The 24,828-nt window shown below is 40.5% G+C and overlaps 1 protein-coding gene and 1 long non-coding RNA gene across 3 annotated transcripts in view; one reads left to right on the top strand and one right to left on the bottom strand.

The window, feature by feature from the left end:
* The window catches only part of Nebl (nebulette), a 289,620-nt gene that overhangs the window by 105,654 nt on the left and 159,138 nt on the right, over window positions 1–24,828 (top strand). Inside the window, exon 3 of the mRNA XM_090318998.1 lies at window positions 11,401–11,485. Within this exon, the coding sequence (XP_090175124.1) occupies window positions 11,401–11,485 (85 nt within the window). The remainder of the gene's footprint in view (window positions 1–11,400; window positions 11,486–24,828) is intronic.
* LOC150045982 (uncharacterized) lies at window positions 16,881–21,462 on the bottom strand. 2 transcript variants are annotated; one of them, XR_016532759.1, is made up of 4 exons: window positions 21,401–21,462; window positions 19,561–19,681; window positions 18,724–19,008; window positions 16,881–17,267 (listed from the first exon to the last, which is right to left on the bottom strand). It is a non-coding gene; the product is annotated as an uncharacterized LOC150045982 (long non-coding RNA). The 2 variants fall into 2 exon arrangements; XR_016532758.1 differs by having other exon boundaries at window positions 18,854–19,008.

The raw sequence follows: 24,828 nt of genomic DNA, 5'->3' as shown, positions 1-24,828 counted from the left end.
CTTTCAAAATTCTGACAAGGCTGCTTCTAAATTAGTCCATGTTGAGTGCTGTCTTTTTGTAACATGACAACTGCTTGGTGTTGCTCCATTTCATTGAAGGAAGAAAAGCATCAAAAATGGCTCCACCATCTGTTGGATGTGAAATACTGTAAGGAAGAGTGATGGGTGTCATGAGGCTAAAGGGCAATGCTCAGACCCTTTTAAAGACACAATTTGCTGTATGAGAGAATGCGGCTGCTGCATCAGACGTAAACCTCTAGAAGAAGCGGTGTGAGTAGGTGTTAGGAAATTGCTTGAGGAAATGTTCTTTCTCATTTGTTTACACTGTGATCCTTCCCCTTTCCTCTTCGTGTTTTAGAGAACATCACTTTTAAACCAGTAAGGAAGACTACTGAGAATGTAATTAAGTGTTATAATGTAGTTAACTATGCTTTTCATGTGGCTTAATTTCCTAAGTAAGGGCAATGGCTCTCTGTGAAAGCCATTTGTTTGTTAAGAATTAAAAAAGCATTATTTTTTTCAGGTAAAATACTTGTACAGTCAAGAGTGCATGTTTTTCTGAGGAATCCAGAGGTGTGCTGGTCAGGGTTTAACAAGGGACTTTTTGGGAACAAAAGTCTGGCTTGGTATTTGCTAGCTTTGGGGGTAAAAAGTACATTCATAGGGGGACTATTTCATTCATGCTAACATAGTTCATTTAAATAATAACATTAAGGCTTTTATTTATTAAACATTAACAATTTCTCTCTCTGTCTTTTGGCATCATATACACATATACATGTATGTAGACAATACATATATACATGTGCATGTACATACTTAAAAATATTTAAGTTGGACTTTGGGTGAGACATGTGTGATTTGATGCTGGGAGTCAGAATGGAGTGCATATGGGTGATTTGGAAGGAAATAAGTTATGTTTCTTTTAAAATATGATTCCTAATTTAGACCCTACTAAATCCTTTTCTTCTTATGCCCTTAACCTGTGAGGGAAATAGGTTAAAACTGGACATTTTTCTCTCCGGTCTAAGGTACTCACAGAGCAGAAGTATAACATGTGGTGAGCCTGAATTAAATCATGTGATCAATAGTCAGGAAAAGGTACCATTGAAAGAAGGGCTGATGTGTGCTGTGGCAGGATTCTGCCTTATGTATCTAAGCAAGGGCTGTAGCTTGCTTGGTGAGTTATGTAGGAGAGACAAGAACAGCCTGGGACACAGCGGTTGGTAAGGCGGTAACAATGTTAGTTCATTTTCTTTAACACATACTGGTGTGAAAAATGCTGATTTTGGAATAATTTCCTTTTTATTATCCCTCCTCTCAGTCTGCCTAGTCTGGGAAAACCTATTAAAATTAATTTAACATGCACCACTTGGAACTTAACAAATCAAAGTATTATTGAATAGTGTTCCTCTTTCCCCAAGAATAGGTATCTAATTCCACAGTGGAGACAATGGTTACATAGACTTTATTTGGTTGGAATTCTTTTGATAGCCTGAAAAGCTAGGGAACAGGTCATTTGCAGATGATCAGATGCACAGAGTCTATGCACATGAGGACATTCATCCTGTTCACCATCCTTAGGTGCCAGAGCCACTATGTGAAGAATGTTGAGTCTTCTCTGCACGCTGCGGAGGTGATCAGTAATGCCTTCCCTAAGCTTGAGAGGCAATGCAGGCTCCAGTTACAAATCATTGCGCCAGTTGTGATGGTTCTTATTAGTGATTGGCCTCTTCTGATTTATTTGGCTTGTTTTTGCCCATACACTTGTATGTGAGTCTTGGCATATTCTTTTAAATGAATGACATATATCTGAACGATATTACAATTGTCATAATACTTAGGTCTTTTCTTTTTTCTTTTTCTTTTTTTGGTTGTTAGTACGGGGGAATGAATTCAAGATCCTGTGCTTGCTAGGCAAGCATTCTTCCACAACTCTACCTTCTTTGTTTTTGTTATTTTGCAGACAACATCAAACACTTAATTTCTGGGTAGATCTCTAGACTGTGATCATCAGACCTGTACTTCCTGCGTAGCTGGGACTCAAATGTACCCCGCTTTACCAGGCTTATTCATGAGATGGGAGTTTACCTAACTTCCTAACTTTTTTTTAAAGCACTGGCCTCAAACTACAGTTCTCCCAATCTCTGCCTTTTTAGTAGTTGGGATTTGTGTACACCACTATGCCTGGCCCAAGGTCTTGCCTTAAACATGGAATCACTTGATGCTTTTTGTTGTTTGGGATTTAAGTAATTATTTTAGTTGGTATTGGGCGTTTACCATGTCACTGTGTATTATTGTATTAAAAAAATAAGGAGTATATCTGTAAGATGAGTTTTGCATATTTCTAATATTCTGCTTTCCCACCCAACTCCATGTTGTATTTCTCAGTCTGTATCTTGGATGCTTGTGACCAGATCTGCTTGTGGGTCACTGGGTTGTGATGTCCTTGCTGTTGTGTCATGGGCAGCCAATCACAGCTCTCCCTCACATAGGGCCTTATGTGTATGTCCCCCTGACCGATATCCACAGAAATGTAGGGAACAGAGTTTCCTTCTTCGGCTCATATTTTCCTTAAACCACATGTAGGTGTGTGCATGTGTGCATCCACGTGTTAATTTCTCGATGGTGGCACCGCAATTCAGAACTCTTAAGTGACCTGTCCAGTGGCGGCAAAGCATTTCCCAGTGCAGTGGGTCAGGTCTGCTGTGTAATCCCTTTGATAATGCTTTCCTTTCTGAACGCACAAGACAAGTTACAATGGAGTCCTGCCGAGAAAGTAAATCAATAGGTGGCAAGTCGTTTGACCCTCAGAGGCAGGCAGAGAATTTGGTAAATTGTTAGACAGGTTATTGACTACGCTTTGGAGAGCCAGGGGGGTTTAGAATCTCTAACTCCTTTCAGCAGGGACTTGTATTTCATGTGCGTGGCCTATATTATCATAATCCATTTCTCGCTTTTATGGTGTTTATCAGTGGTTCCTTTCTAAGGGATAATTCCTGCTTACTTGCTCTAATTCACCATTCTTTTGTTGTTTTGTTTTGTTCTTTTAAATCATAAGATTGATGTTTTGCAACCAGCAGTCTTCTATGTGAGTTGTTTATCAAGATGTTCAGGAAGGAAGATTAGTGGTAGAATAAGTAGGAGATGAGGGCTGAGAAGCAGGTTCACGAGGAGATGTTACATTAATGCTTTAGCAAGGTACAATAAAGAGCACCAGAAACCCTAAGGTTCTGGAAGAATGACATGATCAGACTAACGTGTTCTTTGGCTCTGAATAGTTGTTGAGTCATACAAGTAATCTACTAGTAGATTTTTTTTTTACTTATGTAGTTCTATTAGGGGGAAAATAGCTAGATTGACTCCATATCTGAAAGGATATTATTTTAAAATGGCTCTCTATTAAACAGGGATTCTCTTAGTAATATTCAAACTGGATTATTAGTGGAAATATGTGTGACTCTTAAGGCATAGAGTATGAGAATTTCTTCCTTTGTTCAATTTTGTATACTTGAAAAGACAACCCCAATGGGATCATTTTTCCAAATTATCAAGGAAATATTCTGGGAACTTAAAAATAATTGATTCAATGTTACTGGAGATTAAGCTCAGGGCTGTGGGTTTTCTAGGTAGGCATTATACCACTAGAACCACAATGCATACCTGTTGTTGTTTTTCATTATATAAAGTCTTATACTATTGCACTGGCCAGTATCAGACCAAGACCCTTCTACTTCTGAGTCCTTCTCAACAACTGGGATTACAGGAATATACTTCCATGCTCAGCAGGAATCTTATTTTTTAAATTTTTAAATATTTTATTTTTTTACCAGACCTGGGGCTTGAACTCAGGGCCTGAGCACTGCCCCTGGGCTTTCTAAAGGCTAGAGTTTTATCACTTAAGCCACAGCACCAGTTCCAGCTTTTTTTCTTCAGATTTTTATTGTAATTAATAGAAGGGTTACATTATATTCACCAGATACAGGGTGCATTACTTCACAAACATTGATACCCTTTGTCATGTCTTGGTCCCCATTTCCCTCTCACCACCCCTGCCCCTCATCTTGTTTCCCCCCTTCCCTATCCGATTTCAAATAACCAAATAAACATATATACAATATATCAGATAACAAGGTGAAATACTGTAACAATATGTGATAACCAAGGGACAGCAAAAGAGATGAGAGATAACATAGTGCATTAAGGACAACAATCACTCATTACATGGCTTTTGTTTCTATATCTTGGAGGTCCTTTCGTATCTAGGTTTTGTTCTATTGTAAATTTCTGCTAGGAGAGCCCAAGGTTTCTACTGGTTATGATGAATGAGGGAAACCATTGAGCCTATGTTCCTTTGAGTCTGGCTTACTTCACTTAATATGATTTTTTTTTAAGTCTTTCCATTTCCTTACAAATGGGGTGATGTTGTTCTTTCTGACAGCAGCATAGAATTCCATTGTGCATAAATACCACATCTTGTTGATCCACTCATCAACTGAGGGACATCTGGGTTGGTTCCATATCTTTGCTATGGTAAATAGTGCTGCAATGAACATCATTGTGCTAGTGGATTTAGTATGTCCTTGTTTCTGGACGATTGGTAAATGCCAAGTAGTGTAATTGCTGGGTCATGGGGGAGCTCTATGTTTAGTCTCTTGAGGAACCGCCATTCCAGCTTCTTTTCTATGTATATGGTACCCAGGAATTGAACCCAAGGCTTCATGCATGCTAGGCAAGAACTCTACCATTAGGCTAAACTCCTGGCCCCAGGAATCTTATAGAGGTGGGAAAAAAACCTTGCAGGTTTTTCTCACTCTTTCATGTGATACGATGTTTTTCTTTATGGTTCTTTAACTAGTAATCTTCCAGGGATCCAGAATGCGCAGTTTCCATGTCCTTTGGGGAAATAAAATAGAACAAATTTGCGCTCTATCATAGGTATACATGCATTCCTCCTTTGAACAAGTGCAAAAAGCCTGAAGCTTGGTTTTGGGGATTTAGACTGTTGACTTTTAAGCTCCAGGTGTGAAAGAAAGAAAACAGTAAGAGAAAGGACGCTGAGAGAAGCAGTGGAGAGTGTTTGCAAGGCATTGGCCTGGTTGTTGTCTGTTCTTACATGGCTGGCTTCAGTTCAGTTTTCTAAGGCACTAGCAGAGCTCTTCCTTAAACAAATCTGTTAAGATTTTCATCTTTTAGAGCACACAGCTCCCTAGAGATATAAATTCATCAGCTTGTGTTTCTGCCTCAGGTTGTTTGTTTCATGTGTTTCCTGGGTCCCCATCATCCTCTGTGGCAACAGCGACAGTCTTACTCCAGTCTCTGTGGCTCTGCCATCCTGCAGAGTCTGTTCCAGTTGTTCCCTGTGCCACTGCTAACGGCTCTGTGCTCATCCTCAAGGCCCCTGGGGCTTCTCCAGCGCAGTGAAGCAGAAAAAGAAAGGAGGGAGGGAGGAAGGAGGGAAGGAAGGATTGATTTTAGGAGAGAGAAGAGAACGTGAGAGCGAGAGAGAGAGAGAGTGAGAGAGAGAGAGAGCAAGAGAGAGAGAGAGCGAGAGAGAGAGAGAGGGAGAGAGAAGAAAGGGTAAAATGGCCAGAAGAGACCTGATGCTCACTGTGCTCTCTTAGGAGAGCAGGGGTTTTCCTGCAAGCTCTTCCTAGAAGATTTCCACTTATGATTTTTGGCCAGACCTGGTACATAGCTGAGATTTTGAACATTTTGATTTTCAGCCTGTTTAGCAAAACAAATCAAGAGAGAAAGGCATTAAGGATAGTTTTTGAACCTATTTGTGGTATCTGCCCTCTGGTCCTCCATCTTCCTCAAGGAGGTCCAAGCTTCCTTTCGTTGTGTCATGGTGAGAACTTAGCCCTGGCATCTCCTCAGGCATCCCTGCCCCTGGGGCTTCTCCAGCTCTTCCTGAGACATCAGGGCAGCAGCTGCTTTCTCATGGTTAGCTTGGGGTGCTCCATCCTGTCTGGTTCAGCCTGGTTCTTCCTCTCCCCTCGCCTCCTGGCCCACCCCAAGTGCACGCTGTGATCTTTTGTCACTACATCTCGGTGGAACAAGCATCCATAGCCAGGCTCCACTCAGTGAAAACAATCTTGTTTTCTTTTTAAAAATTTACCTATTTGTTTTTATTATCTTTAATTCATTGTAGAAAGGAGTTGCCATTTAACAAGAAGCTTATGAATGCAATGAATCTTCATCAGTGATTCCTCTTCTTTTTATGTCTCTCGGCATCCACACTGAATCATGGTCTTGTTTTCCCCCATAAATAGAGCTGTCCAAGCAGGGTATTGGCCAGTGGCCCTCCCTAGCCATTCCCCCAGGGGCACCTGGGAATCATTTGCCTGCTCCCATGCGCCCGGAACCCTTTTTAATTGGCCAGTGTCAGCACGTATTGGGTTTATGTTGGTTGAATGCTACCTGTGTGGACACAGGATTAATATTGACATATTGCTTACCTTCTTTTTGGCATATTGCTTATCTTTAATCATTTTGTGTCTACTGGCTTGCTCTAGTAATATCCAAGAGAAGAGTGTAGATGTTTTTCCATGTTGGAGTTGTGCCAGATTCCAGCCCTATGAACCTTACATTTTCTCTTTGTCACACTGACATAGACATGTACTTGGGATTTATTTTTGAGGTGAATACTAGGTATATTTACAGTTAGAATAGTACTTTTATTGGTGAACTAAAACCTTGTCAACATGTAAGAACTCAATTAGTGTGTGTGTGTGTGTGTGTGTGTGTGTGTGTGTGTGTGTGTATGTGTATGTTTGTCAGGTACGGAGCTTGAACTCAAGGACTGGGCACTGTCCCTGAGCTTTTCTATTCAAGGCTAGACCTCTTCAACTTTGAGCCACAGCTCCACTTCCAGTTTTCTGATGCTTAATTGGACATAAGAGTCTCATAGACTTGCCCACATAGGTTGGCTTGAACTGTAATCCTCAGATCTCAGCTTTCTGAGAAGCTAGGCTTACAGGCTTGAGCAACAAGCATCCATCTTTTTCTGGCGTGGCTAATTGGAGATTAGAGACACACGCTTTCCTGCTTGAACTGACTTTGAACCATGATTCACAGATCTCAGCTTCCTGAATAGCCAGGATTACAGACATGAGCCACTGGTGCTCAGGTGTATCTCTGCTCTTAATATTCTTTAATATTTGAAAAGTATTTTAACTCACTAGTGTACCTATTTTTATAATAGAATTAAATCATACTATTGGAATTTATGTAGGCTTTCCGCATTCTTTATGGTTATTATTAAAATTTTATTATGCCTATTTGAGTCAAGTCTAAACTTTAATAATATCCTAAACTTTCTCATAATGGACCATAGGATATTTTAATTTTCACATACTGTCTTAAATGATGGTACAGTATTTACATTTTTTTTTTTGCCCCAGTCCTGGGCTTGAGCTCAGGGCCTGAGCACTGTCCCTGGACTTTCTCAAGGCTAGAGCTCTACCACTTGAGCCTCAGCACCACTTCTGGCTTTTTTCTACATATGTGGTACCAAGGAATCAAACCCGGGTCTTCGTGCATGCTAGGCAAGCACTCAACCACTAGGCCAAACTCCTGGCCCAACAGTATTTACATTTTGTCTTGGCAAATTTCATTGTTGATATTGTTATTTTCCCATACATTCTTGTACATACTTAGACTTTTATTTGGTTACCATTCTCTTTTGGCAGTTTAATTGTTCTTTGGCAATTGCTTCCTTTCTTCCTCAAGTACTTCCTTTTAAGTAGCTTCCTAGAAGATATGGTGGTTATAAGCTCTCTAGGCCTGTTTATTTAAAAAAATAGTTTTAATTTCTAAATGTCATTTTGAACGATGTGAAACAATCCGTTTTGCTATAAAATGGATTTGGAAAAAATATTCACAGTTGCATTTAAGCCTCTGTCATCTCCCTCCATCCAAAACAGTTGGGATCTTGGTTCTTGGGTGACCTTTCTTTCTGGACTAAACCAGTGAGACTGTAAATGATGATATCCAAGGCCATTGTTCCTCCTCATGCTCCATACTCAGGGGGAATGTTGAAAAGGTAGTTTAGTAAGTCAAAAACATTTTGTAGAACAGTCTCAAGAATTAAAGTTACATTTTCTGGGAAAAGTAGGAAGTGTATTTTACAATGCTAAGATATTTCCCCTTTTATGAGGACTCAAAGTGGCCTATGCTGAGCTCCCTGAACTCTTCCCCAGGTTTGTGGAGCATGTAGGCTTTGTGGGGTTGAGTATGTGGTCATACTTTCTCATGGCTGTGCTTTACTATTACGAAAGACTCCAAGGAATGGCAGCAAAGGGGAAAAATGCACGGGATATGACTAGGAGAAGCACGGTGAAAGCTTTGAGTCACATGGCAGAGTCTTGATGATGCATTGGAATGATTTATCTTGATAGCAAACTTGGTTATATTGACACAGGCCTAGGAGATTAAAAAGCACACCTCTTGGTGAGTCTATGAGGTGTGGAGATAATTAGCTAAGGGGGAAGATGTATTCCCAATGTGGGCAGCTCTATCCCGTGGTCTAGGGTTCTGAGGGAATAGAAGGAAAAATGCAGAAAGGTCGCAAAAACAGGTATGCCTTCTGCCCTCCCTCCCTTTTTCTATTCCCTTCTGTCTTTCTCCTCCTTCTTTCTCTCCCTTTGTCTCTTTCCCTCCCTCTTTCCTTCCCTTTCTCTTTTAATCCTCCCTCTCTCCCTCCCTCCTTCCCTCCTTTCTTCCTTCCAGGTTGCTGGAGGCTGTCCTATCCTGAGATCCCCTCCCCATCATAATAGTTTGAGATTTCTGAAACCATGAGATTAAATAATACTTTCTTCCAGTTTGCTTCAGGTATTTTCCAATAAAATTGAAAGTCTGACTGACATCCGTACCAAATATTGTTAGTGTCTACAGGATCTGGAGGCCTAGATTCACATAAGAAAGGCGGGTGTTCATTTGCACAACCTGCAGTGGTAAACGGTTACTGGTTACTGGTGGTGAAAGTACTCCCTGAATACAACTTCCCAGACTTCAGTGAAGGTCCAGCATAGGAAGCAAGGTTGGCCCAGGGGCCAGCTGTATTAGCTCTTTCTACACTGGGTCCACAGGAAGTCTTGATTTAGCAATACATTCTTTGGAAGCTGCATTCTGCTCTGAAGAGTCTCTAGTTTGAGGGGTTATTGGCAAGTCTCTCTGGGTTCCATTAGCAGCATTGCCAAATAAAATAAAACAAAGAATATCACACACATTGTAATTATGTATGAAAATGACATGAGGAATCTCCGTGAAGCCTATTGGTCAATGGAGAGGGTAGGGGTAGTGAGGGACAGAGAAAGAGAAAGCAATAGAGAGGTTTATTTTGATTAAGATATAATGCATGGATATCTGAAATTCCATGGTAACAATCCTGGGTACATTTAATTACACACTAAGAAAAATGATAGGAAAGTGGAGATGGTGGGAGGGAGAAAGGAGAGGATGAATATGAACATGATCAAAGTACTTTATTTGTATATATAAAACAGAGCAATGTATCTTGTTGAAATTATTTTAGAAGCACTGAGAAAGGTAAATGATGAGTTTGAGCAATACATAGTGTATACATTCATAGAAATGTCACAAGGACACCCCATTTGTACAACTACTAGATGCTGAAACATTCTTAAAAATCAAAATAAGAAAAAGTTTCCAAGATCTCTTAACCAGGTCAATCCTTTTAATTAAAAAAAAAGATCTTTAATTATCTGTATGGAGGAGTTGCCATTTAATCAAGCAGTTTATGAATACACACACTCCTTTCCTCATTCTTATTCATTTTGTAGGCCATACATTCAATTTTTGACTGCATTCTCCTGTCTTCATTCGTCCACCTCATTTACCTTTACCCCACTCCAACTCTTTTAAGTACCTGTTTTCATGTGTTTTATTTTGAACCAGCTTCTTTTTATTTATTTATTTATTTTTATTTATTTTTTTTATTGTAATTAGTAAAAGGGTTACATGATATTTGCCAGGTAGAAGGTGCATTAATTCACATACATTGATACCCTTTCACATGTCTTGGTACCCATTTCCCTCCTCCCCCACAGCCCCCACCCGTCTTGGTTTTCCCCCCTTCCCTATCAAATTTCAAATATCCAAATACAAATAAATTCAATATATCAGATACCAAAGTGAGATACTATACCAATATGAGATAACCAAGGGACAGCAAAGGAGATGAGAGACAACAGAGTACATTAAGGACAACAATCATTCATTATATGGCTTTTGTTTCAATATCCTGGAGGTCCTTTCAATTAGCTTCATACTATATGGCCTTATGTATCAAGATTTTGCTCTATTGCAGATCTCTGCTAGGAGAGCCCAAGGTTTCTACTGATTATGACGAATGAGGGAAACCATTGAGCCTAAGTTCCTTTGAGTCTGGCTTACTTCACTTAATATGATTTTTTCTAAGTCTTTCCATTTCCTTACAAATGGGGCAATGTCATTCTTTCTGACAGCAGCATAGAATTCCATTGTGTACAAATACCACAACTTGTTGATCCACTCATCAACTGAGGGACAGCTAGGTTGGTTCCATATCTTTGCTATGGTGAATAGTGCTGCAATGAACACTGTTGTGCTAGTGGATTTAGTATGTCCTTGTTTCTGGGTGGTTGGGTAAATGCCAAGTAGTGGAATTGCTGGGTCATAGTGAACCAGCTTCTTTTTAAATGCCCGACTTCCACAATTATGTTTTATTTTCAGAGAAATGTATGCATGTGCTAACTCACCTGCTCCTTTTGTATTTTCACTTGTTTCTTGATCCCCACCTCCATTTCCTTCTGCCCTGTGTTCTGATTTCTCAGAAGCAAAGGGAGGGAAAAATGTCTTTCTTTTCCTAGGATTAGTAAAGATACCTTCTTTCCTGAAGATCTCTAATGGAAGACATTTATTTTAGGGAGACCTCTTGCTAGCCATTTAAATGTAGCAAAGAGCTGAGCATTTATATCTTTGCTTCTGTACTTTTGTTGTTGGTCGTGGGGCTTGAACTCAAGATCTGGGCACTGTCTCTGAGTTCTTAAAGAGTGTATACTTGTGTAGAAGTTTATTTAGTGTGTGTGTGTGTGTGTGTGTGTGTGTGTGTGTGTGAGAGAGAGAGAGAGAGAGAGAGAGAGAGAGAGAGAGACAGAAACAGAGAGAGACAGAAACAGAGAGAGACAGAATCAGAAAGAATGAGAGAGAGAGACAGAAACAGAGAGAGACAGAATCAGAAAGAATGAGAGAGAGAAAGAGAGAATTGGACATTAGCCACAAAGATAGGACACCTGTTCTGTAGTGGTAGAAGCAAAGAATGAAACAACTGATTTATATAGCATCATTTTATTCCACAATATTTTAATTGTGTTCTTTGAATAATTTTCTCCACAGACATTATCCAAAGCAGTCCTTCACAACAGTGGCAGATACACCTGAAAACCTTCGCCTGAAGCAGCAAAGTGAACTGCAGAGTCAGGTAATTTCTAGAAGGCCTATTTTATTGCATTGGTACTAATAATTCTTTTTTCACAGGGTCACTGTTCTGAGATTTTATTTTCCTGTTCGTGTGGCATCTGGGCACTGTTCTTGAGCTCTTTTGCCTAAGGCTAGGGATCTATCACTTTGAGCCACAGCTTCCCTTCTGATTTTCTGGTGGTTAATTGAAGATAAGAGTCTCACGGACTTTCCTATCTGGGCTAGCTTTGAACCACAATCCTCACATCACCTGGCTGATTATTATTTTTTCATTGTATTTTTTGTTGTGGTTACCAGTCAGCATAGAGACCAACACTAACTAAGCCCTTTTGGGTCTCCTGGGTGAAGGTACTGAAATCTGTATTGTTTCTAGTTCATATTGTTCTGATTATTCTTAGTACTTTAATTCACATGGGACTAGGGCAAGTAAAGGAGTTCTGGTCAGGGTAAATGTTTCCCCACAAAATTGGTTTATTTGGCCTTAAATATTTAAAAACATTTTGTAAATAGTTGTTTCCCACACTGCATATGTGGGGGGAAACACAAAGTGTTAACTTGACCCAGTTGCATTGCATGTGGGGCTAACACCCTGTCTGTGTATCTCACACCAGCGACGTGCTTTGTTTTCATTCTGTCACTTTTTTCATATTTTTTTCATATGTCACATTGACAGCATGAACAAAGATTAGAGCTCCACAATTGGCTCTCAGTCAACCATTTTGGATGCCAACTTGCCTTCAATATGGTGAAGTGTACCAGCTATGACTAGGATTTTAAATGGCAGTTTTCTACAGGGACACCCAGTCTTGGCATAAAACACTTTGAAGATGACTTTGCCTGATGCCTTGCAGGAATATATTGAACAATAACACTGCAGGTCACTGGTCAGCATTCTCTACAAAGGAGGAAGGAAGAAAGGCTACTGGTCCTTTCAGCTGTTCCTTTATTTTAAGTTGTGGCACCCTTTGCTCAGCTGCTCTGGTTCTTTATATGTCTGGAGAGCGAGTTTCTATCACCTGCCAATCTAAATGTAGTTGTCAGTATCAAATAAAGTAGGTAAGTATCAAAGCATTTATGATGATGTTTAAGACTTATTATAATGGTGATTATGGCTCTTAAGAATTCCTGATGTCAAAGGAGAAAAGAACTGAATTTGTGAAGGCAGGGGATGTTGCTAGCCAACTTCGATAATATCATTCAGGAGCTCCTCATGACTTTCCTCTTCATAGAGATCTTGTAGTCACTGGGGTGAAACGATTCTACATGGTGGATTAGGTATCACAGGGGAGATTCGTGCTTCTCCCTGTGGAACTTGGCAGCTGCTTCATCCATTTCATTATAGGAAACAGAACTCAAAATAGAATCTATTGTGGGCTAACATGATGAAGACCTTGTTGTAGGCTGATATTGGTACAAAATGCCAAATCTCTCTCTCTCTCTCTCTCTCTCTCTCTCTCTCTCTCTCTCTCTCTCTCTCTCTCTCTCTCTCTCCCTCCCTCCCTCCCTCCCTCCCTCCTCTCTCGCCTTCCAGAGGACAGAGTTAGTATTCCTCTCAGATTCTTTCTCCACCATCAAGGCTCCAAAGTAACAACCATCCCATTAAAAAATGGGCCAAAGACTTAAAGAGAATCTTCTCTGAAGAAGAAACAAAAATGGCCTATAGACACATGAAGAAATGCTCAACATCTCTGGTCATAAAAGAAATGCAAATCAAAACAACTCCAAGATTCCACCTCACTCCAGTTAGAATGGCCAGGATCAGGAAAACGAATAACAACAGATGCTGGAGGGGATGTGGCCAGGAGGGATCACTACTACACTGTTGGTGGGAGTGCAAACTCGTTCAACCACTATGGAAAGCAGTGTGGCAGTGCCTCAAAAGACTAAACATAGAACTCCCCTATGACCCAGCAATTCCACTACTTGGCATTTACCCAACCACCCAGAAACAAGGGCATACTAAATCCACTAGCACAACAATGTTCATTGCAGCACTATTCACCATAGCAAAGATATGGAACCAACCCAGATTTCCCTCAGTTGAGGAGTGGATCAACAAGTTGTGGTATTTGTACACAATGGAATTCTATGCTGCTGTCAGAAAGAATGACATTGCCCCATTTGTTAGGAAATGGAAAGACTTAGAAAAAATCATATTAAGTGAAGTAAGCCAGACTCAAAGGAACTTAGGCTCAATGGTTTCCCTCATTCGTCATAATCAGTAGAAACCTTGGGCTCTCCTAGCAGAGATCTGCAATAGAGCAAAATCTTGATACACAAGGCCATATAGTATGAAGCTAATTGAAAGGACCTCCAGGATATGGAAACAAAAGCCATATAATGAATGATTGTTGTCTCTCATCTCCTTTGCTGTCCCTTGGTTATCTCATATTGTTATAGTATCTCACTTTGTTATCTGATATATTGAATTTATTTGTATTTGGTTATTTGAAATTTGATAGGGAAGGGGGGAAAACCAAGACGGGTGGTGGGTGTGGGGGGGGAGGGAAATGGGTACCAAGACATGTGAAAGGGTATCAATGTATGTGAATTAATGCACCTTCTATCTGGCAAATATCATGTAACCCTTTTACTAATTACATTAAAAAAATGCAAAAAAAATCCTAAAAAAAAAAAAAGAAAATCCCATCTGTAGATTGAAGCATCACGTAGCCCAGTCCATCTCATTCTTTTCCTTTCTGAGTCTGAACTGTCAACTAGGGTTTGTGACTCACCTGTGTTAGTCCTCTGTTCTTGCAGAGTTGATAGGCTCAGGGAAGAGAGGATTAGCTAACTAGTATCAGGGTGTGTCATAAACAGGAATATTTGATTGCTTAACTTAGTTCTATTTTCCATAGTTTTCTGAGTAACAGTAACTTGATGACAAGAAATGCATGTTGTATTGCAAAGACTGGAGGCCAGTCTTCATACACTTAGATGAACAAGCAGTGATATTCTTGCCAGCCTCTGAAACAGTATCTCTGGCCAGTACCCAATTTTATGAACTAATGGCTTCAAAAATTAAAAATAAAAAGTCCAGGAAAAGGTGTGCAAGCAAATTACTGTAGTATAGGGCTGGCATAGTACTCTGAATGGAAGGGAAGTAGAATGAAGCCATTTTTTTTCTGGGCAAGAGGTTACACTTCTGTAAGAATATTTCCATTTTCTTTTCTTTCTTTTTCTTTTTTTCAGAAACATGGAAAGGTATCTTCCTAACGGTAATAATTCCTAATGGTGATAGCATTGGATCTAATTTTAGCCTGTTAAATTCATGTGACTTTGCAATAGACCATTTCCTTCTTAGTTCTGATAGCTAGGATTCTAGACAGCTCACTAGTTTTGGTGGAAAATATGACTATGTGCTTGTTTTCATAATTTGTGATGCTACATGAATCAAATGACTTCACAGCTCTGTCTTCAGAATTTTCAGTATTTTAGAATTGTTTGGTTAAAATTAGTTTCTTTTTCTTCCATTTCATGAACCTTATCAAATGAGTAAATATAGTTACCTGTCACACTATATCTTCCTTCCTTTTTTTTTTCTTCATCTTCCTCCAGCCCCTCACTTTAAGAGGGAGATAAACCCTGCCAGTATTTTGCCCATGTGCTCAGTCCTCTGGGGCCTTTATGAGATCCACAGGCACCACCAGGTTATCAACCGAAAAATGATATCAAAATTGGAGAATAAACAAGCACACAGCAGGAGTCATCTTTTTCAGAACTGGTGCTAGGTAGCTAGCTGTTCACAACTTGAGTAGCTACCTAGCTATGGACATCCACTTGGGTGGCCACTGACAGCAGTGGATATGGAGGGCCCTAGAACTTGGACTTCAAGAGAGAGACAGGCAGGGAAGCTCTTTTGTAGTCCCTGGCTCCCTTTTTATCAGACATCACAGGGTGAACTGCTTCAAAGAAGTAACATCAGTGGTGCTTACAAGCCACCTATTGGCCTGCACGGCCCATTCAACAGCAAGCAAAAGGGAAACTTTACCTCGAGTGGGATTAATAACATTGTAGTATACCTGGGTGGCATCAGCAATTTTATTACTTGCTTTGGGACCAGCATCATGCCAAATATCTAATGTATGTGTGCATGATATAGATGTGTGTACATGTGTACATATATGTGTGTGCTCATAAACACACACATATATATATATACACATATGTGTCCTGACTTCCAATATCTTAACAAAACCAACTTCTTATAAGTTGGTGAATCCTTAAATGTTAAAAACTCAAGCCAGATGAAGCCTATGGTAAACAATGCAATTCCATAGCTTATTTGGTATTCTGGTATAGAAGATATTTGTTTTTCCAGACTATGTAGCACACACTTTATTATTGTTATTATTATTATTAATTATTATTATTATTATTATTATTAAAGTAGTTGTCCAAAGTTGTTACCATCCAACAAGGCAGTTAATGAATGCAGTGCATCTTGATCTGTGGTCACCACTTTCATTATTCCCTTTTGGGAAGTGTAAGCTCAGATGTTTTGCATACTCGAGGTAAGGAATCTGCAGAGTTCTTAAAGCTGTAGAAATGATTCTTCTAGTCAAAGTCCCCAAAGAGAACCAAGTGGAGCTGTGCAGCTGAGGAAGGATGAAGAGCTTTTGTCCCCCCCCCCTCCTCTTCCTCCTCTCACTCGCAGGGCCTTTAGTTAACTTTGTGGGGGCATGGCTTTGGAGAATACTGCTCAAAACAAGACGAAATGTTAGCTACCTCCCTGCTTGGTTGTTTATGTGATGGATGGCTTAGCTGTTTGCCATCGTGCTGAAAATAACAGAGATTGGGAATTGGATCTCTATTTTTAAATAAAGTGTGTGTAGTCTGAGTGCTGATAGGATGAAAGAGTAAAATGATTAGGCTAGTATAAAAGTCATTTTGCAACCCTCGAGTCAGTTTGCAATCTGCGTTGATTCTTTTGGAATCGTACAGGTTTCTGCAGAAGTATAAAAACAAAGGTCACAGGGATTGTGATATAGGAGGATGAGAAGGTAGCATGACGTGTGTGCATGTGTGCATGCACATATATGTTTACATGTACTGGTAAATGCACTGGTTGAGGGTTGAGCTCAGAGCCTGGGCATTGTCCCTGAGCTTTTTCCCCTGGAATTTTAGTGGTTAATTGGAAATTAGAGTCCCTTGGACTTTCCTACCACAATCCTCAGATCTCAGCCTCCTGAGTAGCTAGGATTACAAGCATGGGACACCAATATCTGGCTGGCAGCATGGCTTTTTTTTCTTTAATTAAGGACAATTTAATAGTTAAGTACATTCATGGAAGGAATGGATATGTGTCTTTAATATTATCCTATGGAGGTTCAAAAAGTTGGTAGTATGCATGCTTGCTTTTCTCTAGCTTGCCCTGGGCACCTGTCTCTATCTCTTAAAGTTCTTTCTCAATTTGCTGTCATCGAACCAGCTAGTAAAGCATTAGATGATTACCAGTGGCAGTTACACTCAAAAAGGGCATAACTCAGTGGTGAATAGTTTTCCTGGCATGCTCAACAGACTACTTCATGCTTCTAACCTTGAATAGTCTTAGTGGTTCCTGTGTTCTATGGGTCTTGGACAATAAGTCTTTCATACTTGCTTTTAATTTTCTTTTCTCTTTGAACCTAATTTTGGCAGCCTTGTGTTGCATCTTTTTCTTTCTTTTTGAGGCTGTGCTTCTTCCCACATGAAGCTTCTTGTAAGTTCCAGTGCATGTGTTCTCATGGATACAGAGGTAAAAGTTCACAGGGAGAAACTTCAACATACTTCTCTTCAAGGTTCTGAGGCAGGGGAAAAATGAAAGATTGTATTTCACATCCAGGAAGGATAAATAAGAAGAACTTCAAAGGAGAAATATTAATTTACTTGATATGTCACATTTCTTTCAGGGAATGTGGCGTGCTGCACAGATGTTAACTCTAACCTTTGAGATTTCTCTGTCCTCCACAATTTCCCATAAGCCAAATACTACCCTCCTCCCAGTTCCTATTTTATTTCTGGATAAAATGATGTAAGAGTCAAAGTGTCAATAGTAGGAGCTAAGAAAACAGCCAAGATGTTTTAGCTTATAACATCATGACTGAGTTTTGTTGCTTTTTTTTTATCACAGAGGGCCTTGGTGTTTTACTCTTTATTTTTCTGAAGTGATCTATGTCTTTTCCACCGTATTCCCATGTCCCAACAAGTTCTGTTCCTTGATGCCCCTGTAGCTAATCTTACCCCCTTTCTGTTGCTCCTGGTAGAGAGTGTGGATGCTACCCTTTGGATGAGCAGGCTGTGATTAGGTGGACTTGAATTCGATAAGTGGCCCTTGGAATAGGGGTTTGAATTTGTCCCTTGTACTGTGGGTTTTGCGGTGGGGAGAAAATACTCAAGAAAAAAAAAGAGGGAAAATTGCACATGTCCTGAACATGTTTTGCTTTTTCTCATTGTTCTTCATCCCTAAGTAATTCAGTATCACTATTATTTCCATGGCATCTATATTATAGAAATACTAAAAGTGATCTAGAGATGATCTGAAGCCTTGTGGGAGGTCGTGCATTGGTTAGATGCAAACAACTACCCCATTCTGTCTCAGGAACTTGAGCATCCACAGACTATGGGATTCATGAAGGTGAGGGGGAGTAGGTTTAGAACCAATCCTCTGTAGATATTGTGGAACCCCATGTTCTTGGGCCATGGATGTAATATCTATGATATGGAAAATATTTTTAAAATATTCAATCAGTGTGCTTTTCTCCCCCTCTCTCATAAATCATGAAGAAAACAGAGAAATCAGAGAGTGGAGAAATGACCTCTCTTCTTCTGGCTGAAGTCTCTAGAGGGAGAAGATGAAGAGGCATATTAGATAGGGAAAGGAAAATGCCAAAGCAGAGAAGGTCACCCCATAAGATACACTCTCATTTACTTTCTTCTCTCCATCATGGCTTGCCAACTTTATCCCACTAGTAGCATTCTTGGTTCCTCTGCGATCATGGTGGGTAGGGTGAAAACCCGAGTTGTACTTTTTTTGTCTGCCTTTATCTCTTCTATGGTGGGGGAAGGGACAGTATTCCAGGGCACCTCATTCGGGGACGCTGAGGCTGTATCCTGGGGAGTATCCTGCGTATCACTGCTGTAGGACTGGGATAGCCCTGAAACCAGTGGTGGGTGGTACACACAGGTTAGACCTCAGTGGGAGTGCAGAACTCACTTCAAGGATCCTCCTGAGCCAACAGAGGGCACCCAGGGGCTCACCAGTCACAGTCTTCAGCATCAGATGCCAACAGTGTGCTTGCTCAGCAGTGGCTACAGATGCCACCGAGGTCACAGTTAGAGGAGAGATGTGAGGATGTGGTTGTGGGTTCAAGGCGTCTCTGTTCCTTACCAGGTCACTTGTCACTTGTCATTGGAGAAGTTGTGGGAAACAGGAGAGAAGCCACATTGATCTAAATGGATTGGCTGGACTCAGTGAGGTAGATAGAGCGATGTTTACTCTCCTTCCTCATTGTGGCAGGGGCCTTGTGAGAGGCAACAGAAATGCTATACGGAAAGAAGGTTTTCTTTCAGTACATCAGGGCAGGCTAGCTGTGGTATACACTTGGACTTTGTTTAGTGAAATATAGCACTGGGGCAGCTGCCAGGAGATCCAGATTTTTTTTAACCTTTCTTCTATCTCTAGGTACAACTTTGGGCACCACTGACCTCTCAGTACATAAAATAACGAATTGGATTAGGTGATCTCTAAAGTACCTTATCGTTTTTAATAATGTCTGACTTTAGTAGAGGAAAAATGTTGTGTATAACCATTATTCTTTTCCACCTAAAATAATAATAGTCAGATCTGCCATGTCGTTTGGCCATTCCTCTAAAGGATCATTCCTCAGATTGGTCTCATGTAGGGCCGAAGATCGTGACTGAAGAGTCCCTATGATCTGCAACGGGTCGACAGACAAATCAGTTACAGGTGGTAGGGGCACTAATTTTGTACAGCACAGGACTGAAGAAGAAGGGTAGCAAGAGTAATAGTGTCTATCTACTGAGAAAAACTGGATTGGAGAACCAAAGGTGTATCATAACCCTTGGGTTACACACCTGTCAGTGCCGACTGCTCATTTTTATGGAGGAAGCGCTATGGATCACAGCATGACGCAGCAGTGAGCTGTTAGCAGGAATGAGCAGGAGAACACGAGGCACACTTGAGACATCGTGAATCCTTTTCAAAGACAAAGAGTTTTAGGTTAAAGTGCATTTCTAAATTTTCACATAAACATTTCAGCTCAGCTCACACTGACTTTTCCCACGTACCTCAATTGTTTAAGTGTTTTAAAACCTACATTCAAGTAATATATGGCCTAGTACATGACTCTTTAAATGCCTCATTAGATTCTTTGGCTTTTTCTGTGTTGTCATAACCAGAATACTTGTAATGATGAATGCACCTTTTTTGGGCAATGTCTGCTCTACATCTTAAGATGTAGCTAAAATGGAGGAGTACAACGGAAACAGTGCTGTCTCTAGAAGTGCTGCAATGAGACCTTCCCCAGACTGGCACCTTTTTCTGAGAACAGATATCGTAACGCTTAAAGAAACTTTGCCTATTTTTAATGGGATTTATTTTCAGAGTATCATTTCTTAGTTTTTGTTTTTCTCGTTTTGTGCTTGGGATGGAACTGAGGAACTGGTTCAAGATAGGCAAACACTCTACCATTGCTCTGTATCTCCAAACCTCATTTTATTTGAGACATTGTCTTGCTTTATAGCTCAGGCTGTCCTTGAACTCATGATTTTCCTGCTGGTATCTCTGAGTGCTGGGATTACAGTCATATGCCAAAATACCTTGCTTAATTTTTTAAATATCCATTTTTGTCTCTGCTTTTTGTTTCAGATTTTTGTACTCAGCACTAGTGATTTTATTAATTTAATGGTTTAATAGCCATTAGCCATGCTAAGCAGTTGTCTGGATTATAATATTCCGTTTGATGATAAGAATGATCATTATGAAATGAAGGAGAAAGAATGCAGAGTAGTCCCATGAAACTTGGAAATCTTACAAGAATGAAGAATTAGATACTTTCCTGAGAGGTGGGAAGATGCCTATTTAATCTTTCTTGGTATTAACGACAAATGGAGAAGAACCATAGCATTCTTGCTTTACTAGCAAAGAAGTCTTGTTGAAGGATCCATTCACATTTCCCATAATTGATTTCTCTGTGAAGATGCTTGAATTAGTTATAATCTACATTGATGGAGTGCCTTCCTCTGTACTGTCTGCCTGAGTCTGAGGGTGAGAGCGGAGAGAGCCAGTGACAGTGGAAAAGCAATGGGAAGTAGAGGACTCCTACCTTACATGTGTTCATTGTGTCTCTTCAAAAGAGACTCTCCCAAATTCTGCACTTTCTTCCTCTTGACCCTCATTTGGCTTTCCCTTTCATTCTCCACTGGCATGCTTCCCCATGTATGGAAGGAAGCCAATATCAGCTCTCAGATCTGCTAAGAGAGTCAATATGGCAAAGAAACTATCCTTCACCTGGTTTGGAAGGAACTCTTTTTGCTCCCTTTTCCCCCAGTTTATTTTTTCTCTCCTAGAACTTGTGACTGTGTCCATTATTTGTAGAACTTTCTCCTTCTTAAGATAATATGGATCAAAAATGTCTATGATTGTTTTGTAGACATAGGAAGGAATGTCCAATAAGGAAACTTTTCGGGGGAGATAATATCTTCTGCAAAATCGAATTGTATCATCAGCAATAATCTGAGTCTATTACTACAAGATTGTGAAGCTGTGGTTCTTAACACTTTTTGGGTCAGGGATTCCTTTGGTTATTTGATGAAAGCTATGGAGCTTTGTTGGGGCCTGACCTCCATCTCTGAGGCCTGATTCCGGCTCAGCTGCAATTAAAGGGCTTTGGCCAGGCATTCACTCCTTGCATACCTCTCTTAAGGCATCTCTGTGTGACTCAATTGAGCCCCCCACAGCTTCGCGGGTCTCGAAGCAGCGCAAATCTCTGAGCTTTCCTGCACCTGTCCTGCCCAGTACCTGAAAGCCCCACCCAGACCCTTAGTGGTAGCACAGTGGCCCTCTTCCTATCGGCTAGCTTCCCAGTTCCCACCTTCTCCTACCCCAACAGTATATAACTAATTGACGCAATAAAGGGATGAGAACTTCAGATCAGATCAGCAGAGATCAGCAGAGAGATCTGATGTGCTTTCTTGGTTAACACTGCTCCTGACTCAGTGTGATTTTTTTCTTCCCCAGTAATTGGGGGAGGGCTGGGTCTTCCATACTTACCATTTCGCTTGGCTCCCGGGGGACTACAGGCTGGCCCTGTGTGTCCCTCCCCATTCCCGTGTTGCTGCCCCAGAGAAGCAACAGAGCTTATCCTTTGAAAAAGGATAAACTTTGAAAAAGGTAAAAATATTCAACTTTAAAATACAATAGTGTAGCATTAGAATATAACTTCTTAGCATTGAGGATATAGGAAAGCCCTTTGGTAGGAACATGAAGAACGCCATATTTTGGGGGAGTGATCAGGCCAGCCAATGAAAAGGATGGACAGGAAGAACTGGTAAGCTCAGAAGCCTGGCACAGACAAACTGCAGGCACAAAAGATGATGCATTTTCTGCCTTCTAAACACAATTTGTTTTACTCTGATTAACATATTAACTGCTCTGAAAGTGTGAAATATTACTGGCTGTTTAAGAAAAGCAACCTATCAACAAATAGTTGCATTTCCAATGTACATATACTCTTTGATCTTGCAGTTTCACTCCTGGAGATCTTTCCCAAGTAAATAAAACTATCAGTATAGAACATGCCTGTTCATGCATCCCTATGGCAGCCTTGCAAAAAACCCTGAAAAATAGTAGAAACAGGAATGGTGGAACAAATAAAGATTATTAGACGAAGAATATGATGTCACTGAATTACAGGGCCAGGAGTTTGGCCTAGTGGTAGAGTGCTTGCCTAGTGTGCACAAAGACCCGGGTTCGATTCCTGGGTACCACATATATACAAACAGCCTAAGGTGGCAATGTGGCTCAAGTAGTAGAGTGCTAGTCTTGAGAAAGACCAAGGACAGAGCTCAGGCTCTGAGTTCAAGCCCCAGGACTGCAATAAATAAATAAATAAATAAACAAACAAACAAACAAATAAATAAATAAAAGAATTACAGCCACATGAAATGTTTTGGAAGAACGACCATGTGTTGTTTAATGAGATGCAGAAAAATGAAGATGACAGAAATGTCTGGCTATGTTAACATGGCTGTGTTAACACTACAATGAACCTGGCTATACTGGTAGGGTAACTGTGGCATGGATTGTGGCTATTGGATATATGTCTAGGAGTGGAATTGTTGGGTCATAGGGAAGCTCAGTCTCCTCTCCCCCTTTTTTCTTTGGTTGTGAGGCTTGAACTCAGGGCCTGGGTAATATCTGTGAGCTTTTTTGCTCTATCACAGCTGCCTAGGCTGACTTTGAACCATGATCCTCAGATCTCAGCTCCCTAGGTAGCTAAGATTACAGTTGTGAGCCACTGGTGCCCAGCTGTTCATAACGTTCATGAGGTGGTTTTTTTTTTTTTTTTGGTCATGGGGTTTGAACTCTGAACTCTAGGCCTGGGCACTGTCCCTGAGCTCCTCAGCTCAAGGCTTACTGCCCTATCCCTGTGACTGGGCGATATCCCTGTGCAATTCAGGTCAAGACTACTGCTCTACCCCTGGAGCCACAGTGACACAACCAGTCCATGTGAAAAATAGAATTTTGTGACTCCTTCTCTACATTCCTTATGTACTTGTGCCTGTATAGGTAGCAGGCTTCACCCTTTTGTGAAAGTTCCTGTCTGAGAACCTTTTATCTCCTCGGCAGGATGTATACAACCTAAGTCCATGCAGTATGCCCATGATGTCATTCTTCAATCAATAATCATTGATTGAGAAGAATTGGTTTCACAGTTACATCTTAGGTGCTTAGAGGGATGCAAAAGGGAAATGTCATGATTTTTTTCATATATTTTTATTGTAATTAATAGAAGGGTTACATTATATTCACCAGATACAGGTGCATTCCTTCACATACATTGATACCCTTTTTCATGTCTTGGTCCCCATTTCCTTCCCCCAACCCCGCCCCTCATCTTGTTTTCCTTCCTTCCCTATCCAACTTCAAATAACCAAATAAGCATATACACAATAAATCAGATAACAAGGTGAAATACTGTAACAATATGAGATAACCAAGGGACAGCAAAAGAGATGAGAGATAATATAGTACATTAAGGACAACAATCACTTGTTAGATGGCTTTTGTTTCTATATCCTGGAGGTCCTTTCCTTTAGCATCATACTATATAGCCTTATGTATCTAGGTTTTATTCTATTGTAAATCTCTGCTAGGAGAGCCCAAGATTTCTACTGATTATGATGAGTGAGGGAAACCATTGAGCCTATGTTCCTTTGAGTCTGGATTACTTCACTTAATATGATTTTTTTCTAAGTCTTTCCATTTCCTAACAAATGGGGCAATGTCATTCTTTCTGGCAGCAGCATAGAATTCCATTGTGTATAAATACCACATCTTGTTGATCCACTCATCAACTGAGGGGCATCTGGGTTGGCTCCATATCTTTGCTATGGTAAATAGTGCTGCAATGAACATCATTGTGCTAGTGGATTTAGTATGTCCTTGTTTCTGGACGATTGGTAAATGCCAAGTAGTGGAATTGCTGGGTCATAGGGGAGCTCTATGTTTAGTCTTTTGAGGGACTGCCATACTGCTTTCCATAGTGGTTGAATGAGTTTGCATTCCCACCTATAGTGTAGTAGTGATCCCTCCTGGCCATATCCCCTCCAGCATCTGTTGTTATTAGATTTCTTGTTTCTGGCCATTCTAACTAGAGTGAGGTGGAATCTTAGAGTTGTTTAGATTTGCATTTCTTTTATGACCAGAGATGTTGAGCATTTCTTCATGTATCTATAGTCCATTCTTATTTCTTCTTCAGAGAAGACTCTCTTTAAGTAAAAGTCATGATTTTTGTCTTTGAAGACTACTCTGGTAGTAGTTCTAGAAATAGTTTAAGTGGGAATGTTATGACATGGCTCCCTAACAAAAGGCCCTATCGGTAAATACTAGGTAAACCTGCTTTAAAAGGAGGGTTAGAACTAGTGCATGTAGGACTGGTGAGAGTCAGAGGACAGGACAGAGTTGTCCGGCTTAGTGGTCAGGAGGCAACTGTATAGGAGTGACATAGGAGGGAGACATAAGACTAAGCCATAAAGTTGTATTCATCTAAAAGGCACCGGCTGGATAGAGGGAGAGGTCAGTTGGAGGAGCTAAGCTCCCTGGAATACTGGAAGCTTTAG

This window comes from Megascapheus bottae, chromosome 26 (assembly GCF_031878675.1).
Source record: "Megascapheus bottae isolate mThoBot1 chromosome 26, mThoBot2.hap1, whole genome shotgun sequence".
Taxonomy (NCBI): Eukaryota; Metazoa; Chordata; class Mammalia; order Rodentia; family Geomyidae; genus Megascapheus; species Megascapheus bottae.
The sequence above is the reverse complement of the archived record's forward strand: the minus strand, read 5'-3'. Positions and strand labels throughout refer to the sequence as shown.